At 44.2% G+C, this 21,346-nt stretch overlaps 1 protein-coding gene across 2 annotated transcripts in view; it reads right to left on the bottom strand.

The window, feature by feature from the left end:
* The window catches only part of LOC120052500 (glypican-5-like), a 119,540-nt gene that overhangs the window by 71,230 nt on the left and 26,964 nt on the right, over window positions 1-21,346 (bottom strand). For both annotated transcript variants that reach the window (XM_038999448.1, XM_038999449.1), the window contains exons 4-6: window positions 17,992-18,149; window positions 17,611-17,670; window positions 12,923-13,045 (exon numbers count right to left, since the gene is read on the bottom strand). In XM_038999448.1, the coding sequence (XP_038855376.1) occupies window positions 12,923-13,045; window positions 17,611-17,670; window positions 17,992-18,149 (341 nt within the window). The remainder of the gene's footprint in view (window positions 1-12,922; window positions 13,046-17,610; window positions 17,671-17,991; window positions 18,150-21,346) is intronic.

The following is a 21,346-nucleotide window of genomic DNA, read 5'->3' as shown; positions in this document are numbered from 1 at the left end:
ACCAGTAGTAATGTATGCCTTCTGTCGTGATTTAGGCCAGTCAAATGTGGAATAACAAACAGTCACAAACAGCAGCATGGAGTAATAATTCAGAGATAATAATCTGAGGTGTAATGTATGATATAACTGAAAGGTCTACAGAAAGGTCTGTCTGAGAACACACTTATACAGTTGCTTCCAAAGCAGATGTTTTTATGCTTCCCCCTGAAGGCCATAAATCCACAGACCATTTTACTTTCATCCTGTCTCTTTGTCTGCTCCAGGCTCCTAGGATCATACACAAATACATTGTATTGAATCTCTCTCAACCCAACACAGCCCTCTGGGGGTATTTGTGGCAACGCAGGCATGCTGCAACATAGAAAAAAAGGAGATTGAAAAAAGAACTAGCCAACAGGAAGCACAGCTATGACCTCTGTGTTGTCTGTGTTGGCTCTGGCCTGTGGAGCTTTCTGTGTTGCTATTGTCATTGAGTTCATGAAGCGCTGGTTGGTTCAGTGTTTTAGTCATGTTTTTCAATAGCTTGCATCTCATATCGATAGTGTCTGTAACCTCTGGAGCTCTGAGACTGGGGCCTGGTCTCCAGGGTAAAACCAGCTTTTTTGCTGCTGAACACCAGGATCCAGTTTCCCTGGCAGGAATGAAAAGCAGAGACAGGGCATGGCACAGTATGGCATGTTGCTACACCGCATACCCAGTGACTTCACCTGGCTAGTGTAGCTAGTTAATGAAATGACCTGTTCTGAGAAACATCAATCAGGTCACCAGTGCGGTTTTTGCTTCCACAGTGCTGGATTGGACAATACTTGTACCTGCTGAATATAGACAGAGCCAACGACATACACTTGAAACCAGTGCTACGATGAATCTAGAAATAACCTGGGTCTAGAACTCAGGCCAGTGGGGCAGCCAGGCACAGGGCCAGCTGCAGCTTCTGATTGGCCATATGGCCGGCAGCTTCCTGGTGAGAGGTCATTGGAGACCACTCTTCAGAGGAAGGAATCACCAGAAAGTGTCACTGCCCCACATCAAGATATCCATCACTGGAATAGACAGCATAGCACAGACACATTATATGCTGTTAAGTACCTGATTGGAGGGGCCAGATCCCTCTATGTAACCACTAATCATCTTAAAACTCTAACCTCCAAGAGCCCCTGAGTTTCCCCCTTTTAAATGCTACTCCTACTCTTTACGGTCAAAGAGGAAAGTAATATGAAATTACTCCTGTCATTCCTGTTTTACAAGGTTGTTAGGTAACAGAAGACACTATGGTGTCAGAGGAGCCTGAGGCCAGAGGGGACCTGGGGGTCAGAGTTCAGGACAGTACCTAATATCCCTGATGACTGGCGGTGGGCAGGCAGGCAGGGGAAACCCCTGCATGTGCCGCGGGGAGCAAGAAGCTGGCATTTACCAGGTTCAGAATGCTCCTATCTGACTGTTATCAATCAAAAGAGACCAACCATCTGACAAATAACCCCTCACTTTGCCATCAGGAAAACTGCTTGTCCCTGAGGGACTGAATGTGTATGTGGGTGAGAAAAAAGGGAGGTTAACACTATAGCTTCTCTCACTAATTAACATCACTCATCCTCAGATGTCACTAACGACCTGAGCCTCACAGCTCATTTTGGTCATTAGTACTGAATCCTCCTTTAGCATACTTAGAAAACATAATTGAGGGCATTTCTTTTCTCCACTGTAATTAACCAGTACTCTTTTTTTCTCTGATCCAATGGAGCGTCATGGCGAAGTCTCAGTCTGTGTGACTGACTGGGTGATCTAAATGGAACTGTCTCTTTTTATGGACTACAGCAAGAACAAAAACCTTTGTACTACTAAACAGCATACTCTCACATTTATTTCAAATAAGACCACCCACCTGGCACAAACTGGTTGAGTCAACGTTTTTTCAACGTAATTTATCAACGTATTGTAACGTGGAATTTATGTGGAAAATACATTGGATTTGCAAAAAGGTGAAATTTCAAACCACAGGATTATGTCGTCATAGTAACCAATTTTCAACATAGACAAACCTTGTATAAAATATGTTGAATTTGTAGTTTTGAAACAACGGCAGATCTTCAATGTTATATCCACTATCAAAAAAAGACAAATAGGAAGGGCAGCATCTCCGACTGGAGAATTGATCTATCTACAGCTACCTCTTGGCCTCCCATCCATAGTTTTAACCAAGCCCAGCAGCCCTGGCCTTGGTTAAAACTACTACCAATGTAGTAGAGAGATCTCACTGTTGCTACTGAAGTCATTCCAAACTGTAGATTTAACAGAGCAAATAAAATGTAACCATACTCTATAAGTCATATATAATCAATTATACTATTTAGGCCTTTAATATTATAGCATTTGTGAAGTCATCTAAAAGTAGACAATAAATATAGGCCTATTGTTTCAAGCTTTGGTTGATTTAAAATGTATTTTTCAAGTTAACAATTCATATGTTGGATTCACGTCTCCATCTCAACCAAAAACCGATGTTAAAGAATAGGACTAAATCAAATCAAACTTTATTTAAACTGCATTTAAAGTTTGATTTGATTTAGTCCTATTCTTTAACTTGGATGTAAATCCAACATATCAATTGTATTTTGTAGAAAAACTGGATGTTGAATTGTGTTTGGTTGTCAACGCAACCAAATATATACATTTCAAGGAGATCTTCTGCTTGTATAGTTCCATCAGTTCCTCTGATTTAGTCTGGCTTTAATTCCAGTTTGTCTACAAATTAATATTTGATATGTTGGATTCACATCTCCATCTCTACCAAAAAGTTAAAGAATAGGACTAAATCAAATCAAACTTTAAATGCACTTTAAATAAAGTTTGATTTGATTCAGTCCTATTCTTTAACTTTGATGTTTGGTTGAGATGGAGACATGAATCCAACATATAAATTATTCTTTTGTAGACGAAGTGGTATTAAAACCAGACTTAGTCAGTGACACAAAATATAAATCTCCTTAAAATGTTGATATTTGGTTGCGTTGACAACCAAACACAATTCAATATCACCTTTGCAGTACAGTCAACAAGTTAACAAATTCTAAGTTGGATTCACGGCTCCAACTAAACAAAAAATAAAAGTTAAAGAATAGGATTAAGCCAGTGGCTCAAATGAAGCTATCCAAGCAATAGATAGGCCTACATGTCCTTTAAATGTTGATGTTTGGTTGCGTTGTCAACCAAACAGAATTCAATATTACTTTTGTAATACAGTAAATAGCCTAACGTTAAGGCTACGTTACAAACGAATGTAACAGTATTTATTCAACCTAAAGTGAGTAACACATCCATGGCCACATTTTGAGGTTACTGTAACTATTAATGTCTTCTTATGTAATTATAGAAGCGTGCATGCTCAACATAGCATGCAAAGGTCGTAGATCTGTGGAGATCTTCACAATTGCTATAATAATCAGTGCAGAATCTCGACCAGCATTGATCACTTGAACTATGTATTTTTAATGAAAATCTCAACTACAATCCAGGTCATTTGGTTGTGCTATTAGATGAAGCACAGGGATAACACATTAAGTTGTTGTACAAATACAAAATATCTGACATTGTATTCCCATTTGAACTTTGTTGTGATTTTAAATGCTTGAAAGCGCAGTGATAACACCAAAAATAAACCAAAAATCAGACATTGTTTGGAATTTGGTTGTACTTTTAGATGGCTGATAGCGTAGTGATAAACAAATACAATGTATCACTATGCTATCAAGCATCTAAAAGTACAACCAAATTCCAAACAATGTCTGATTTTTGGTTTAGTTGTAATCTAAGTGTGTTATCACTGCGCTTTCAAGCATTTAAAAGCACAACAAATTGTTATATTTTTTTACCCCCCCTTTTTCTCCCCAATTTCATCATATCCAATTACGATCTTGTCTCATCGCTGCAACTCGGAAGAGGCGAAGGTCGAGTCATGCGTCCTCCGAAACATGACCCGCCAAATCGCGCTCCTAAACACTCGCCCGCTTAACCAGGAAGCCAGTCGCACCAATGTGTCAGAGGAAACACCGTTCAACTGACGACCGAAGTTAGCCTGAAGGTGCCCGGCCCACCACAAGGAGTCGCTACAACGCGATGAGCCAAGTAAAGCCACTCGGGAGGCAGCATAGTTATAATTCAATAGACTCCTGGCTTTTTTTGGAGAGGATGAATAAAGGTTGAATTCTCATTCTCATCAACCAAATATTACCCACATTTCCACGTTGAAATGAGGTGGTGTGCCCAGTGGGCAGTGTCGAACTGTAGACTAATTTATGCATGTGAGACGAGTCTCTAACATGTCAATAGGATAAATGACCTTGAAACCTGAGACAGAGAATAGTCTTTTGTCAGGCTTTGGTGTCTGTAAGAACTCCGCTTTCCATAGTGGCGTTACTAGGTTACCACTGTTTTCCCTCTATGTGCTCCCCAAGCCTCTGTTATTCCAGATTTTCTGCTAGGGTGCTGCTCTGTGGGCTGAATAAGGGAGAAGGAAACAAGGGGAACAGACAGGAAACTGATCCTGACATCCACATTTCATCCCCAGGATCAAGGTCAAAGGTGACAGTCATGCACCTGATGGGAGTAATAGAGAACGTGAGGAGGTGAGGAACAGGGTTTCAGTTTGAGCATGTGAGCGCGCAAACTATTTCACAATTACCGCTAACCTGGAATCTGACCAATGACCTGTGTGGTCTAGAATTACAGACTTATGTAAGAGACACTGTACAGTACTCTGAAGCTTTCAGTTGATAACTGTTATGTTCGTCTCTGTGCTTTCATCCCCCCAACCCAAACACACTAACACAGACACACAACGCAAGAAGACTCTGCCATAAGAAGCCCATTTGATGGCAGTCAGCTTCCAGTGAAGCAGCAGAGATGAGAACAACATCAACAACAACAGAGGCAGTGAGCAGTAAGTCAGCTCAGCCCAGATTCTGTCAGAAGGCACCCTGGCCCCAGCCTCCCTGTGGGAACACGATCAGTAGTTATTGGGGACTCAATTATAGTGAAATGTCTGCCACAGCACACACTATGACTACAGAGAGCCTGGAAGCAAATAATTCAATATATCCTCTGAACAGCCACCTCATTCACTTCCTTTTAGGTTCATCAGACAAAAACAGTTCCCTGTGAAACCCATACTGAGACACTTGACCTCATTGGACATTCTTAACCCAGTTTGAAATCTGCTGCTGTCATCATACCTGCCTGGCTGGCTGGGACAATAACAGAGGACACATTTAGGCTTGGCCGCTACAACACTGCTCTCTAGTGGTCCATGTCCCTTAATATGGTAGTCACAGACTACTAGTAAGCTGCTGTGCTCACTGCTGTTGAGTGTAGAGTTGATCTTAATACAGTACTAAATAAAATGATTACCAACACTGTTTATACCCTATTCCATAGCGATGCGAATCTTAGTAATTTAGATACCACATGTCAAAGTAAAACAGGAAAGTGATGCCTCATTCTCAGGTAATGTGGTCCTGTGATAATGTGGTCCTCTGTAGCTATGTGGTCCTCTGTAGCTGTGTAGTCCTATGTAGCTCAGTTGGGAGAGCATGGCTCTTGCAATACCAGGATAGTGGGTTTGATTCCTGGGACCACCCACATGCAAAGTAAGTCACTTAGGATAAAAGTGGCTGCTAAATGGCATATATTAATATGGGAGTTCTAGAGGAAGACCTCTGTAGAAAAAATACCTGTGGATGCACACAATGTTTTTTCGGTTTTATCCATAGTGCAACTGCGTAACAATACAGTATGGGAAAGTTTGGTGTAATGGATGTTGTCATCGTTGGTGACCTGAAGGAATGTTTGGCCTTTTTTCACATGGATACAAGATGGTTCAAGATGGAGCTGACAGAGAGGGCTGCCTCGCTTCTAGTTCTTAGCAAACTTTGCAGTATTTTGTTTTTTTATGTATTATTGCTTACACTGTTAACCCAGAAAATGTTATGTGTTATTACATACAGCCGGGAAGAACTATTGGATATCAGAGCAGCCGTAACTCACCAGCACTACCAGCATTATGCCCAGGAATAAGACTTTCCCGAAGCGGATCCTTTGTTCGCACCACCCAGGGCAATTGAACTGATTCCAGAGGCCGCCCCAAAACAATGCTGGCAGAGAAGAGGAATTCGGAGCGGTCTTCTAGTCAGACTTAGGAGGCGCGCACACCACCCACTGCTTCCGAGTATATTACTCACTAATGTTCAGTCCATGGATAACAAGGTTGATGAGATCAGGGCAAGGGTTTCTTTCCAGAAAGACATCAGGGATTGTAACATACTCTGTTTCACAGAAACATGGCTCTCTCGGGATATACTGTCGGAGTCGGTCCAGCCATCTGGATTCTCAGTTCATCGCGCCGACAGGAATAAACATCTCTCCGGGAAGAAGGGCGGGGGTGTATGTTTCATGATTAACGACTTATGGTGTATTTGCCATAACATACAGGAATTTAAGTCCTTTTGTTCACCAGACCTAGAATACCTCACAATCAAATGCAAACCGTATTATCTCCCAAGAGGATTCTCTTCGGTTATTGTCACAGCCGTGTATATCCCCCCTCAAGCCGATACCACGACGGCCCTCAAGGAACTTCAATGGACTTTATGCAAACTGGAAACCATATATCCTGAGGCTGCATTTATTGTAGCTGGGGATTTAAAAAAAGCTAATTTGAGGAAAAGGCTACCTAAAATCTATCAGCATATGGACTGTAGTACTCGCGCTGGAAAAACACTCAACCATTGTTACTCCAACTTCTGGGATGCATACAAGGCCCTCCCCTGCCCTCCTTTTGGCAAATCTGACCACGACTCCATTTTGCTCCTCCCTTCCTATAGGCAGAAATTCAAACAGGAAGTACCCGTGCTAAGGACTATTCAACGCTGGTCTGACCATTCGGAATCCACGCTTCAAAACTCTTTTCATCACACAGACTGGGATATGTTCCAGGTAGCGTCCGAGAATAATATTGCCATATAAACTGAGACGGTCACAGAGTTTATCAAGAAGTGTATAGGAGATGTTGTACCCACTCTGACTATTAAAACCTACCCTCACCAGAAACTGTGGAAAGATGGCAGCATTCGTGCAAAACTGAAAGCGCGAACCATCGCATTTAACCATGGCAAGGTGACTGGGAATATGGCAGAATGCAAACAGAGTAATCATTCCCTCCGCAAGGCAATCAAACAGGAAAAACGTCAGTATAGAGACAAAGTGTAGTCGCAATTCAAGGGCTGAGACAAAAGACGTATGTGGCAGGGTCTACAGACAATCACAGACTACAAAAGGAAAACCAGCCACGTCGCGGACACCGACGTCTTGCTTCCGAACAAGCTAAACACATTCTTTGCCTGCTTTGAGGATAACACAGTGCCACTGACGCGGCCAGCTACCAGGGATTGTGGGCTCTCCCTCTCCGTGGCCAACGTGAGTAAGACATTTAAATGTGTTAACCCTTGCAAGGCTGCCGGCCCAGATGGCATCCCTAGCCGCGTCCTCAGAGCATGCGGAGACCAGCTGGTTGGTGTGTTTAAGGACGTATTCAACCTCTCCCTATCCCAGTCTGCTGTCCCCACATGCTTTCAAGATGGCCACCATTGTTCCTGTCCCTAAGAATGCAAAGGTAACTGAACTAAATGACTATCATCCCGTAGCACTCACTTCTGTCATCATGAAGTGCTTTGAGAGACTAGTCAAGGATCATATCACCTCCACCTTACCTGCCACCCTAGACTCACTTCAACTTGCTTACTGCCCCAATAGGTCCACAGACAATGCAATCGCCATCACACTGCACACTGCCCTATCCCATCTGGACAAGAGGAATACCTATGTACTGTAAGAATGCTGTTCATTGACTATAGCTCAGCATTCAACACCATAGTACCCTCCAAACTCATCGTTAAGCTCGAGGGCCTGGGTCTGAACCCCGCCCTGTGCAATTGGGTCCTGGACTTCCTGATGGGAAGGTAGGAAAAAACACCTCCACTTCGCTGATCCTCAACACTGGAGCCCCACAAGGGTGCGTGCTCAGCCCCCTCCTGTACTCCCTGTTCACCCATGACTGCGTGGCCATGCACGCCTCCAACTCAATCCTTAAGTTTGCAGACGACATAACAGTAGTAGGCTTGATTACCAACAACGACGAGACAGTCTACAGGGAGGAGGTGAGGGCTCTGGGATTGTGGTGTCAGGAAAATAACCTCTCACTCAATGTCAACAAAACAAATGAGATGATTGTGGACTTTAGGAAACAGCAGAGGAAGCACCCCCCACATCGATGGGACAGCAGTGAAGAAAGTGGAATGTTTTAAGTTCCTCGGCGTACATATCACAAACAAACTGAAATGGTCCACCCACACAGACAGTGTGGTGAAGAAGACGCAACAGCACCTCTTCAACCTGAGGAGGCTGAAGAAATTTGGCTTGGCACCTAAAACCCTCAAACTTTTACAGATGCACAATTGAGAGCATCCTGTCGGACTGTATCACCTCCTGGTATGGCAACTGCACCACCCACAACCGCAGGGCTCTCCAGAAGGTGGTGCGGTCTGCACAACGCATCACTGGGGGCAAACGTCTTTTTTTAATTAACCTTTATTTAACCAGGTAGGCCAGTTGAGAACAAGTTCTCATTTACAACTGCGACCTGGCCAAGATAAAGCAAAGCAGTGCGACACAAACAACAACACAGAGTTACACATGGAATAAACAAACGTACAGTCAATAACACAATAGAAAAAGTCTATATACAGTGTGTGCAAATGGAGTGAGGAGGTAAGGCAATAAATAGGCCATAGTAGCGAAGTAATTACAATTTAGCAAATTAACACTGGAGTGATAGATGTGCAGATGATGATGTGCAAGTACAAATACTGGTGTGCAAAAGAGCAAAAAGGTAAATAAAAACAATATGGGGATGAGGTTGGTAGATTGGATGGGCTATTTACAGATGGGCTGTGTACAGCTGCAGCGATCGGTAAGCTGCTCAGATAGCTGATGCTTAAAGTTAGTGAGGGAGATATAAGTCTCCAACTTCAGCGATTTTTGCAATTCGTTCCAGTCATTGGCAGCAGAGAACTGGAAGGAAAGGCAGCCAAAGGAGGTGTTGGCTTTGGGGATGACCAGTGAGATATACCTGCTGGAGCGCGTGCTACGGGTGGGTGTTGTTATGGTGACCAGTGAGCTGAGATAAGGTGGAGCTTTAACTAGCAAAGACTTATAGATGACCTGGAGCCAGTGGGTCTGGCGACGAATATGTAGCGAGGGTCAGCCAACGAGAGCATACAGGTTGCAGTGGTGGGTGGTATATGGTATAAGAGGCTATTTTGTAAATGACATTGCCGAAGTCGAGGATCGGTAGAATAGTCCGTTTTACGAGGGTATGTTTGGCAATGTGATTGAAGGAGGCGTTGTTGCGAAATAGGAAGTCGCTTATAGATTTCATTTTGGATTGGAGATGTTTAATATGAGTCTGGATGGAGAGTTTACAGTCTAGCCAGACACCTAGGTATTTGTAGTTGTCCACATATTCTAAGTCAGAACCGTCCAGAGTAGTGCTGTTAGTCGGGCGGGCGGGTACGGGCAGCGATCGGTTGAAAAGCATGCATTTCGTTTTACTAGCGTTTAAGAGCAGTTGGAGGCCACGGAAGGAGTGTTGTATGGCATTGAAGCTTGTTTGGAGGTTTGTTAACACAGTGTCCAAAGAAGGGCCAGATGTATACAGAATGGTGTCGTCTGCATAGAGGTGGATCAGGGAATCACCCGCAGCAAGAGCGACATCGTTGATATATACAGAGAAAAGAGTGTCCAAGAATTGAACCCTGTGGTACCCCCATAGAGAATGCCAGAGGTCCGGACAACAGGCCCTCCGATTTGACAAGTCTGCTAAACACGTGTATGTGACCAATAAAATTTGATTTGATTTAGATACATCCTCTAGGTGGCAGTGTTTCCCCATAATGTGGGGTGGCTAGCAGAGACAGCATTAGTACAGTATGAGAAGAGGTTATTCACGGCACTATCCAAACTCATGTGATGCTTGAATTTAAAGCCTTGCAATTATTGTTTTGACTCTTAGATGCAGAGAACTCTGGTTAAGTGATATATGATGCCTGCCAACATACCATGAGAGGGTTAAACCAATCTATAAGAACACCTAATGGGGCTCCTGAGTGGCGCAGCAGTCTAAGGCACTGCATCTCAGTGCAAGAGGCGTCACTACAGTCCCTGGTTTGAATTCAGGCTGTATCACATCTGGCTGTGAATGGGAGTCCCATAGTGTGGCGCACAATTGGCCCAGCGTTGTCCGGGGTAGGCCGTCATTGTAAATAAGAATTTGTTCTTAACTGACTTGCCTAGTTAAATCAAATTTAATACAGAGACAATGTCAGAACTGTCTCAGGACAGATAACACAGCAAAGAGACTTTTCTTTTTCTGGTAACACATAAGCAACCACACAAGCTAAGGCATTTGTCAGAAAGTGAATTGGGTCAAACAGAAGAGGGGTGTGGTGCGCGGGGGGGGTTCAGTGAATTGAAACTGTAAAGAGGTCAGCAGAGTGGCTGTGCCCCAGTGTCTCTGTGCCCTCCTCTCTTGGCTGGGCTCCAGCTGCCAGGCTCCAAGCCCCAGGCTCCAGGCTGCAGCCCCAGAGGGCCAGAGAACAGACCCTTCTCTCAGTGGTCCCTGGTGGGGGGGCAGCAGGTACATTAGGAGGGGAGGAGGAGGTCCCCCTCGGTTCTTCTGCAAGGTTCACAAAGCCTGAATGGCCACCAGGCCTGGGGCCTTCATTAGTGCCACACAGAGGGCCCACAGGAGCCCCAGTGAACCCCCTCCGTCTCTCCCTAGCCCACAACAAACCAACATGGCAAAGCTCAGACGGACACAAATGTTCCAGACGTGCATTTCTCATGTCTAATGACCCACTGTAATATAATCTTAATAATCTTTTATTAATGGTGCTTCTGATTGATGCATGTTAGTTCATATAAGATCTACTTATTCAACCATTCTATCAAAATATATCCCCCATTCTATTCTCCTATGAGAAAGAGCACATTCTATGTACATACATGTGGATGTCTGTTGATCAGGGTTGGGGTCAATCCATTTAATTTCCAGTCAATTCAGAAAGTAAACCAAATTCCAATTCCAATTCCACATTTTCCTCATTGAAAAGCATTGAAGGGAATTGGAATTTCGGTTTACTTCCTGAATTGACTGGAATTTTAACTGAATCGAGCCCAAGCCTGCTGTTTACATTTTAATAATTTAGCCAGTGACTTACAGTTAGTGCATTCATCTTAAGATAGCTAGATGGGACAACCACACATCACAGGCATAGTAAGTACACTTTTCCTCAATAAAGTAGTTATCAGCAAGGGGGGGGGGGGGGGGGGGGGGGGGGGGGGGGGGGGGTCAAGTACAAGTGATGATTCAGGAAAGTTGTATTTGTTTTTATTTCTTTTTTTGGGGGGGGGGGGGGTCGAGGTGAGGAGGTGGATTATTTAAGATACTCTTTAAAGAGGTAGGGTTTCAGGAAGATGGGCAGGGACTTTCCTGTCCTAGCCTCAGGGGGAAGCTGGTTCCACCATTGGGGTACCAGGATAGAGAAGAGCTTGGAGTGGGCTGAGGGGAGCTGGCCTCCCATAGGGAAGGAAAGGAAAGGGGGATACCTAGACAGTTGAACTGAATGCATTCAACTGAAATGTGTCTTCCGCATTTAAACCAACTCCTCTGAATCAGAGAGGTGCAGGGGGCTGCCTTAATCAACATCCGGTGGGAGGGCCAATGTGTGTTAATACAGTATTAGTTATAGACAACCCCTAAACAAACAAATTAGCACACACATTACTGGAGTGGATTGAATGCTATTGGTATTATACAAAATGTGGTTTCCGTGGTTCTTTAGGGGAGACCACACCAACCCCCACCAGCACTCCCAGCCCAAAGCGATTAAAAAAAACACTCTCCGCTGGCTCCAACACCCCTTCATGGCCAGTGAATTCAACAAGGATAGAAAAAATCCCAGTTGAATTGGCTGAAAGGGGGACAAAACAGAGGCCTAAATGTGATAGTGGGGGAGCACAGTTCCAGCCCAGGAGTCCTAGGTGAATGGGGTCTCTCGTGCGTGCGTGCGTGTGTGTCCGTGCCTGGGTGTGCTTGAACGCTTGTTTCTATATGTGTGTTTTTAGGAAGGTGCTTCTCCAAAGTTTCCAATGTAATTTTCATGAGAATGGCCTCTAGAATTTTATAAATGAACACACTATACTAAGGTCTAGGGCCATGCTCCCAATATCCATGGCATCCAAATGTCTACAGGCCCCCTGGTTAAACTCATTATCCCCATGCACCCTCGCTGGTTTGAAACCTCTTACACCAGACATTCGTGGGCTCTTCTAGGTCCTCAAAACCAGAATCCATGCCCTCAGATGTCAATAAGGGCTTGACCAGGATATCTGATTGCTTTTTAACCTGGTTGAATTTGTTTTTATGTTAGCATCAACTACTTGAATTTCTCGTAATGGGATAGAAAAGAGTCATGTGACTTGCCTTAATGTGTATTGACATCACGTGTTAAAGATTCAAAAGAACCTCTCTCTTTTAATGGGCAACAAGACCTGTATAGAGAACGTAACAGAAAGGCTAAGCCCATTATTTATTTATTTTTTATTTCACCTTTATTTAACCAGGTAGGCCAATTGAGAACAAGTTCTCATTTACAGCTGCGACCTGGCCAAGATAAAGCAAAGCAGTGCGACAAAAACAACACAGAGTTACACATAAACAAAAGTACAGTCAATAACACAATATATATATTTTTTAAATTAAATTAAGTGTGACAGACATAGATGTAGACCAATAGAAAGGGTCCATTCCTACCTCTCCACCACATCCTCCCCGCTCCAGCAGGTGAAATCATCCACCACCATCTCACTCTCACAAAGCATCTCTGGCAAGGCAGAGAAGAAGGACCTGTAGCGTTGGATATAGCCCATAAACTCTCTGAGGTAGAGGAGAGAGCGAGGAAGAGGGAGAGATGAGAGGGAGAGAGGGTGGGGGGTGCTGATCATAACCACAATATCATAGAATCTAATGTATATTCATTGAGGTGCCATCAGACAGTATTCACACCCCTTGACTTTTTCCACATTTTGTTGTGTTACAAAGTGGGATTCAAATTGATTTCATTGTAATTTTGTTTGTCAACGATCTACACAAAATACTCTGTAATGTCAAAGTTTAAAAAAAAAGAGAGATGGAAAATGAAACACTAATATAACTTCATTAGATAAGTTTCCCACCCCCTGAGTCAATACATGTTAGAATCACCTTTGGCAGCAATTACTGTCATGTTCCTGACCTGTTTTATGTTATTTTTGTATGTGTTTAGTTGGTCAGGGCGTGAGTTGGGGTGGGCATTCTATGTTTTGTGTTTCTATGTTTAGGTGGTTGGTAATTAGCCTTATATGGTTCTCAATCAGAGACAGGTGTTTGACTTTTCCTCTGATTGAGAATCATATATAGGTTGGCTGTTCACACTGTTTGTTTGTGGGTGATTGTCTTCCGTGTCTGTGTCTATGCACCACACGGGACTGTTTCGGTTTGTTCGTTCGTTTGTTGTAGTCTGTACCTGTTCGTGCGTTCTTCGTGTTACATGTAAGTTCTCATAGTTCAGGTCTGTCTACGTTTTCGTTTTGTTATTTTGTAATCATTTCAAGTGTTCTTCATGTTTCGTCTTCGTCTGTAATTAAATCATTATGTATTCACAACCCGCTGCATTTTGGTCCTCCGATCCTTCTCTCCTCTCCTCGTCCGAGGAGGAGGAAGAACTAGACACCCGTTACAATTACAGCTTTAAGTTTTTCTGGATAAGTCTCTAAGAGCTTTGCACACCTGGATTGTAAAATATTTGCCCTTTATTCTTAAAAAATTCTTCAAGCTCATTGTTGATCATTTCTAGACAGCCATTTCCAAGTCTTAGCATAGATTTTAAAGCCGATTTAAGTCAAAACTGTAACTAGGTCACTCAGGAATATTCAATGTCATCTTGAAAAGCAACTCCAGTGCATATTTGGCCTTATGTTTTAGGTAATTGTCCTGCTGAAAAGTGAATTTGTCTCCCAGTGAATGTTGGAAAGCTGACTGAACCAAGTTTTCCCAAGGATTTTGCCTGTGCTTAGCTCTATTCCGTTTATTTTTATCCTAAAAAACATCATTGTCCTTGCCGATGACAAGCATACCCATAACATGATGCAGCCATCACCATGCTTTAAGTGGTCTCAGCGATGTGTTGGATTTGCCACAAATATAACGCTTTGTGTTCAGAACAAAAAGTTAATTTATTTGCAAATGTTTTTTGCAGTATTACTTTACTTTAATGCAAACAGGATGCATGTTTCAACATATTTTTATTCTGTATAGGCTTCCTTCTTTTCAGTCTGTCATTTATGTTAGTATTGTGGAGTAACTACAATGTTGTTGATACATCCTCAGTTACAGCCTTATTCTATAATTGATTCAATAATTCCCCCCCCCCCCCCCCCCTCAAACTACACACAATACCCCATAATGACAAAGCAAAAACACGTTTTTAGATTATTTTGCACATTTATAATAAAAAATAACTCAAATATCACATTTACATACAAATTCAGACTCTTTGCTCAGTACTTTGTTGAAGCACCTTTGGCAGCGATTACAGCCTCGAGTCTTCTTGGCTATGAAGCTACAAGCTTGGCACACCTGTATTTGGGGAGTTTATCCCATTCTTCTCTGCAGATCCTCTCAAGCTCTGTCAGGTTGGAGGGGGGAGTGACGCCACAGCATGATGCTGCCACCACCATAGTTCACTGTAGGAATGATGCCAGGTTTCCTCCAGTCATGACGCTTGGCATTTAGGTCAAAGAGTTCAATCTTGGTTTCATCAATCCAGAGAATCTTGTTTCTCATGGTTTGAGAGTCCTTTAGGTGACTTTTGGAAAACTCCAAGCGGGCTGTCAAGTGCCTTTTACTAAGGAGTGGCTTCTGTCTGGTCACTCTACCATAAAAGCCCGATTGGTGGAGTGCTGCAATCTACACAAAATACCCCATAATGACGAAGCGAAAACTGGTTTTTAGACATTTTTGCAAATTATAAACCCCCCAAAAAAAGAAATACCTTATTTACATAAGTATTCAGACCCTTTGCTATGAGACTTGAAATTCAGCTCAGGTGCATCCTGTTTCCATTGATCATCCTCGAGATGTTTCAACAACTTGATTGGAGTCCACCTATGGTAAAATCAATTGATTAGACATTATTTGTCTATATAAGGTCCCACAGCTGACAGTGCGTGTCAGAGCAAAAACCAAGCCATGAGGCCGAAGGAATTATCCGTAGAGCTCCGAGACAGGTGTGTGTCGAGGCACAGATCTGGGGAAGGATACCAAAAAAAATCTGCAGCATTGAAGGTCCCCAAGAACACAGTGGCATCCATCACTCTTAAATGGAAGAAGTTTGGAACCACCAAGACTCTTCCTAGAGCTGGTTGCCCGGTCAAACTGAGCAATCGGGGGAGAAGGGCCTTGGTCAGGGAGGTGACCATGAACCTGATGGTCACTCTGACAGAGCTATAGAGTTCCTCTGTGAAGATGGAATAACCTACCAGAAGGACAACCATTGCTGCAGCACTCCACCAATCAAGCCTTTATGGTAGAGTGGCCAGACGGACGCCACTCAGTAAAAAGGCACATGACAGCCCGCTTGGAGTTTGTCAAAAGGCACCTAAAGGATTCACAGACCATGAGAAACAAGATTCTATGGTCTGGTGAAACCAACTCAAGGCCAACTCTTTGGCCTTGCTGCTGAAAAACATCCCCACAGCATGATGCTACCACCATAGCATCATGCTGTGGGGTGGTTTTTCAGTGGGAAAGGATGGGAGACTAGTCAGGATCAAGGGAAAGATGAACAGAACAAAGTACAGAGAGATCCTTTTTTTTCTCCCCAATTGGTAGTAGTTACAGTCTTGTCTCATCGCTGAAACTCCTGTACAGACTCGGGAGAGGCGAAGGTCAAGAGCCATGCATCCTCCGAAACACAACCCAACCAAGCCGCACTGCTTCTTGACACAATGCACATCCAACCTGGAAGCCAGCCGCACCAATGTGTCGGAGGAAACACCGTGCGACCTGGTCAGCTTCCACTGCGCCCGGCCCGCCACAGGAGTGCGCGATGAGACAAGGATATCCCTGCCGGCCAAACCCTCCCTAACCCGGACGACACTGGGCCAATTGTGCGCCGCCCCATGGGCCTCCCGGTCGCGGCCGGCTGCGACAGAGCCTGGGCTCGAACCCAGAATCTCTTGTGGCACAGCTAGCACTGCGATGCAGTGCCCTAGACCACTGCACCACCCAGGAGGCCCACAGAGAGATCCTTGATGAAAACCTGCTCGAGAGCACTCAGCACCTCAGACTGTGGCGAAGGTTCACTTTCCAACAGGACAACGAGCCTAAGCACACAGCCAAGACAAAGCAGGAGTGGCTTCGGGACAAATCTCTGAATGTCCTTGAGTGGCTCAGCCAGAGCCCGGACTTGAACCCGATCGAACATCTCTGGAGAGAACTGAAAATAGCTGTGCAGCGATGCTCCCCATCCAACCTGACAGAGCTTGAGAGGATCTGCAGAGAAGAATTGTACCCAAGAAGACTCAAGGATGTAATCGCTGCCAAAGGTGCTTCAACAAAGTACTGAATAAAGGGTCTGAATACTTACGTAAATGTGATATTTCCATTTTGTATTTGTAATAAATATGCAAAAAAGTTTTTTTTAACTATTTTTGCCTTGTCATTATGGGATATTGTGTGTAGAAAAAACAATTTAATCAATTTTAGAATAAGGCTGTAACGTAACAGAATGTGGAAAAAGTCAAGGGGTCTGAATACTTTCCAAATGCACTGTAGGAAGGGTGCCTATATCTTTGTAGTGACTGGGGGTATTGATACACCATCCAAAGTGTAATTAACATCTGCACCATGCTCAAAGGGATATTCAATGTCTGTTGTTTTTATACCCATCTACCAATAGGTGCCCTTTGCGAACCACTGGAAAACGTCATTTGTCTTTGTGGTTGAATCTGTGCTTAAAATTCACTGCTCGATTGAGGGAGCTTACAGATAATTGTATGTGTGGGGTACAGAGATGAGGTAGTCATGAAAAAATAATGTTAAACACTATTATTGCACACAGAGTGAGTGCATGCAACTTATTATGTATATTATGTATAGTGATTGACATTTCAGCTTTTCATTTTTAATTTGTACAAATTTCTAAAAAGATAATTCCACTTTGACATTATGGGGTATTGTGTGTAGATCAGTGACACAAAATGTCAATTGAATCCATTTTAAATTCAGGCTGTAACAACAAAATGTGGAAAAAGTCAAGGGGTGAGAATACTTTCTGAAGGCACTGTATGTACAGTATATTTATTAAGGTGACATAATGTGTCGCTGGTGGTCAACCCCTGTACTCCATGTCAGATGGCCACATTAACGAGCGAGGGGGAGATGCTGGGCTTCATGCTTACCTAGAGATCTTTTTCAGACTTCTAGGCTTATTATTCTTGGATGGTTTCAGAGGAAAGGACCTGGGAGGATGTGATCATGGTCAGGGAGAGGAGGAGAGAGGATGAGAGAGATGGTGTAGGAATAGCAGGGATCCAATGCAAAGCAAACACAAGTCAATGCAAAGGAAAGGGAAGACAGAACTTCAAAATGTAAAAAAACATAATGAAAAAGAAAGCATGTTTGACAAAAAATATATGTGGCAAAGTGTGCTTATAAGTAACTCATACTGCAATGCGCAAATACATGTTGGGGGACAGAGTGGAACACAGCATGCCAACCAGCTACAACACCAACCACTCTAAGGCAGCTGACCAGACACTATGGCCGCCTATCTCTCTCACCTCCTGGTATGCGACAAGTGGCCCAGTGTGACCTCAGCTGGGGAGGACGTCATCACCATCGAGGTCGGGGAGGTACTCACAGAGGTCATGACCTTCAGGGTGGAACGTATGCTTGTCACTGACGGAGTGTCTGTGAGAGGCCCACATACTTTATCAACCTAAGAAAGAGGGATAGGAGAGAGGGGTGGAGAGAGAGGGGGGGGGGGTGAAGGGTGGGTAGAGAAGGAAATTAGATAGTGTGTGAAAAAAGAGGGCACCCATTACATCCCTAACAGAGTCACTCTACAGTTTGTGAGAACACAATGATAAGAAGCTTTTGCAGATGTGCAGGGCTCATGCTGTGGAAATCATCAGTGACACAATGGAGATTATTCTTGCCTAAAACCAGAACGAACACAGAACTATGATACGGCACAGAGAAGAATGATCCAGTCGCTACTGATATCACCAGGGGCCAGTGGAAATGCAGATGCTGCTATGGAGAGAGAGAGAGAGAGAGAGAGAGAGAGAGAGAGAGAGAGAGAGAGAGAGAGAGAGAGAGAGAGAGAGAGAGAGAGAGAGAGAGAGAGAGAGAGAGAGAGAGAGAGAGAGAGAGAGAGAGAGAGAGAGAGAGAGAGAGAGAGAGAGAGAGAGAGAGAGAGAGAGAGAGAGAGAGAGAGAGAGAGAGAGAGAGAGAGAGAGAGATGACGTTAAAAACGTCAGCAACCGGTGGCCTGCCCAAAACGAAAAGCTGAGATGGTGTATTCTCACTCTCCCTCCCCCTCTCTCTCTCTCTCTCTCTCTCATATCCAGCCTTCTGTGTAGAGTAGCTGGGAGTGAGTTATAGGCCGATGTGACATGGATCCCATTTACCACTCCCACCCACACAGCTGTGGACAGGCTTTAAAGGCCCTCTAATGGAATTAGCTCATTTGGCCCCTGGACAGTAAGTAGGGTGCTGTGAAACAGTGAAATATGGACGTTTTCAGAAAGCTCTGCCTAAGCTGAGTTAGGCAGCAGGCCCACATAAAGCTGGGACAAAACCACTGAGACCAACAGAGACACACACTGCCTTCCCCAGAGATTAGACAGCAATCCAGCTCACTGACATTAAGGGTATGTGTGTGTATTCATGTGTATCACTTGTGAGAATGTGTTTGTATTCATCTGGGAAATTTCCTCTTTTTATAAGTGGGAAGCCAAAGACCAAGGGAATCTGCTTGCCACTGTCACCCCTAATTGCAACTATTGTCGGAAAGCTGGAGGGAAGATGTACTCAAGTGTGTGTGTGTGTGTGTGTGTGTGTGTGTGTGTGTGTGTGTGTGTGTGTGTGTGTGTGTGTGTGTGTGTGTGTGTGTGTGTGTGTGTGTGTGTGTGTGTGTGTGTGTGTGTGTGTGTGTGTGTGTGTGTGTGTGTGAGGCTCATTGTAATGGCTGGAATGGAAAAAAATGGAACGGCATCAAACACATCAAACATATGTAAACCACATATTTGACTCCGTTCTATTCATTCCATTCCAGTCATTACAATGAGCCTGTCCTTCTATAGCGACTCCCACCAGCCTCCTTGGTGTGTGTGTGTTCCTATAGAAGTTTATTTGTCCAGAGATTAGCCACAGAAATGTTCTCATCACTCTGTCCCAGGCCCTGAGTTTCAAAGCATTGTGGGACAGGGTTGTCCAGTCAGCATGAGGAGTCTTTGTCCAGAGTTGGATTTGCATTCTGGAGGGCAGGCTGGGGTCCACCTACAGACACTCTCTGAGGGGGATTCACTGGGGCTCTAGACGGCTGGACAGGACCAGAGGCAACCCACTGAATAGCTGGCAGATCCTTTAGGAAGCCTCAAAACAACTCAATGCCAGACCAGAACACAAACACACAGTTTAAAACCCACAATTCTGCGGGACAAAGAGTATGCTCATGCTAATAAAGTGAACTCTAACTCATCAAAAGACTGCCGGAGCTTGAGTGACATCACCAAAGCGACCCTGCGTCCCGTCAATCAAGATCTCTTTAGAGCCCCTGCCACCCCCGTACCCCAGCCAAACTCTGGCTTAGCTCCTCCAAAGCTTTCAGTATGGATTCTAAGGATTGTTAAATCCTTTATAACTCACTAATAATTAGCTAATGCAAGCGTTGCAGAGCATTTTCACTTAAATCAACTGGATGTATTCATTATGATTCTGAGATTCTTAATTACAATAGTAATTGCAACGCTACAGTAATACCTGGTGCAAGAGTTTAAAATATTGCTGAAATGTGAAAGAATGTTCGTCACTATCTGTGTTAGGTGGGCTTTTCTGAAGTCTATCGTCATTCCAGTATCTCTCCTTGCTAAGTGTTTTGGACACCTACTCTCCTCTCCACCTTGTTGCAATTTGTCAGAGAGGGAGTGATTGGCAGGCTGTGGTGAGGGGGGGGGGGGGGGGGGGGGGGGGTCTGCTCTGGCCTGCTGCGGCTCCTGCTGCGTCAGGCACCTAGATACACTTAACTAGATAGGCTAATGGATTGTTTGTACGGATGTGCTGAGGAGGCAATTCTCCCCATGCCAACTGGAAACCTGGTCCAACAAACCATGTCACAGGAGGAAGACAAGGAGAGGAGAGAGGAAAAGAGAGAGCTAGGCCCACATCTCTTCAATCTGGTAGTCTGGTACTTTCATCATGCATAAGGTAATAAGGTACTCGGCTGTCTTCCATCTTACTGTAGGAGGAGGTTTATCTCCACAGGAAAGACATGCAGCAGGACATCTAGAAAGATAATCCCCATAAATTATAAACACTTGTAAACACACCTGCACACATGCCTCTGTGTGGAAATGGAAAACAGTTGAAGAGGAGCAGGAGGAGGAGGAAGAGGAGGAGGAAGAGGAAGAGGAGTTGAAAAGGAAGAGGTTTGTGAAGGTGACTGAATGAGTCATATGACCGAATGAGTCGTTGTTGCCTACTCCTTCCCTTCCCATCTCTGGGTCCAGACCTCAAATGCCAGCCCTGGGGGTAACCTGGGACCCAGCCATCCTAGCCATGTTGAACCAGCGAATGAGCAACACTTGATCCTGGGGGTGGCAGGCAGACTGTAAATGCACTACTAAAATGACAATGTCAGTAACAGAGAGGGGTGCTGAGGAGAAGGGGAGGGATGCTGGCACCCACAGACCCCCACTCCTGTCCCCCTAAAATCTCTGGCCCTCACAGACCCCCACTCCTGTCCCCCTAACCCCTCTGGCCCTCACAGACCCCCACTCCTGTCCCCTAACATCTCTGTACAACATAAACAGGTATGTGTTATATAGTGTAATCTTTCATGTCTCATTATCATAAAGTCAACTATAATCATATTCATAACCACAATCTAATCAGGCCCACAGTTGTCATCAT

This window comes from Salvelinus namaycush, chromosome 8 (assembly GCF_016432855.1).
Source record: "Salvelinus namaycush isolate Seneca chromosome 8, SaNama_1.0, whole genome shotgun sequence".
Taxonomy (NCBI): domain Eukaryota; kingdom Metazoa; phylum Chordata; class Actinopteri; order Salmoniformes; family Salmonidae; genus Salvelinus; species Salvelinus namaycush.
The sequence above is the reverse complement of the archived record's forward strand: the minus strand, read 5'-3'. Positions and strand labels throughout refer to the sequence as shown.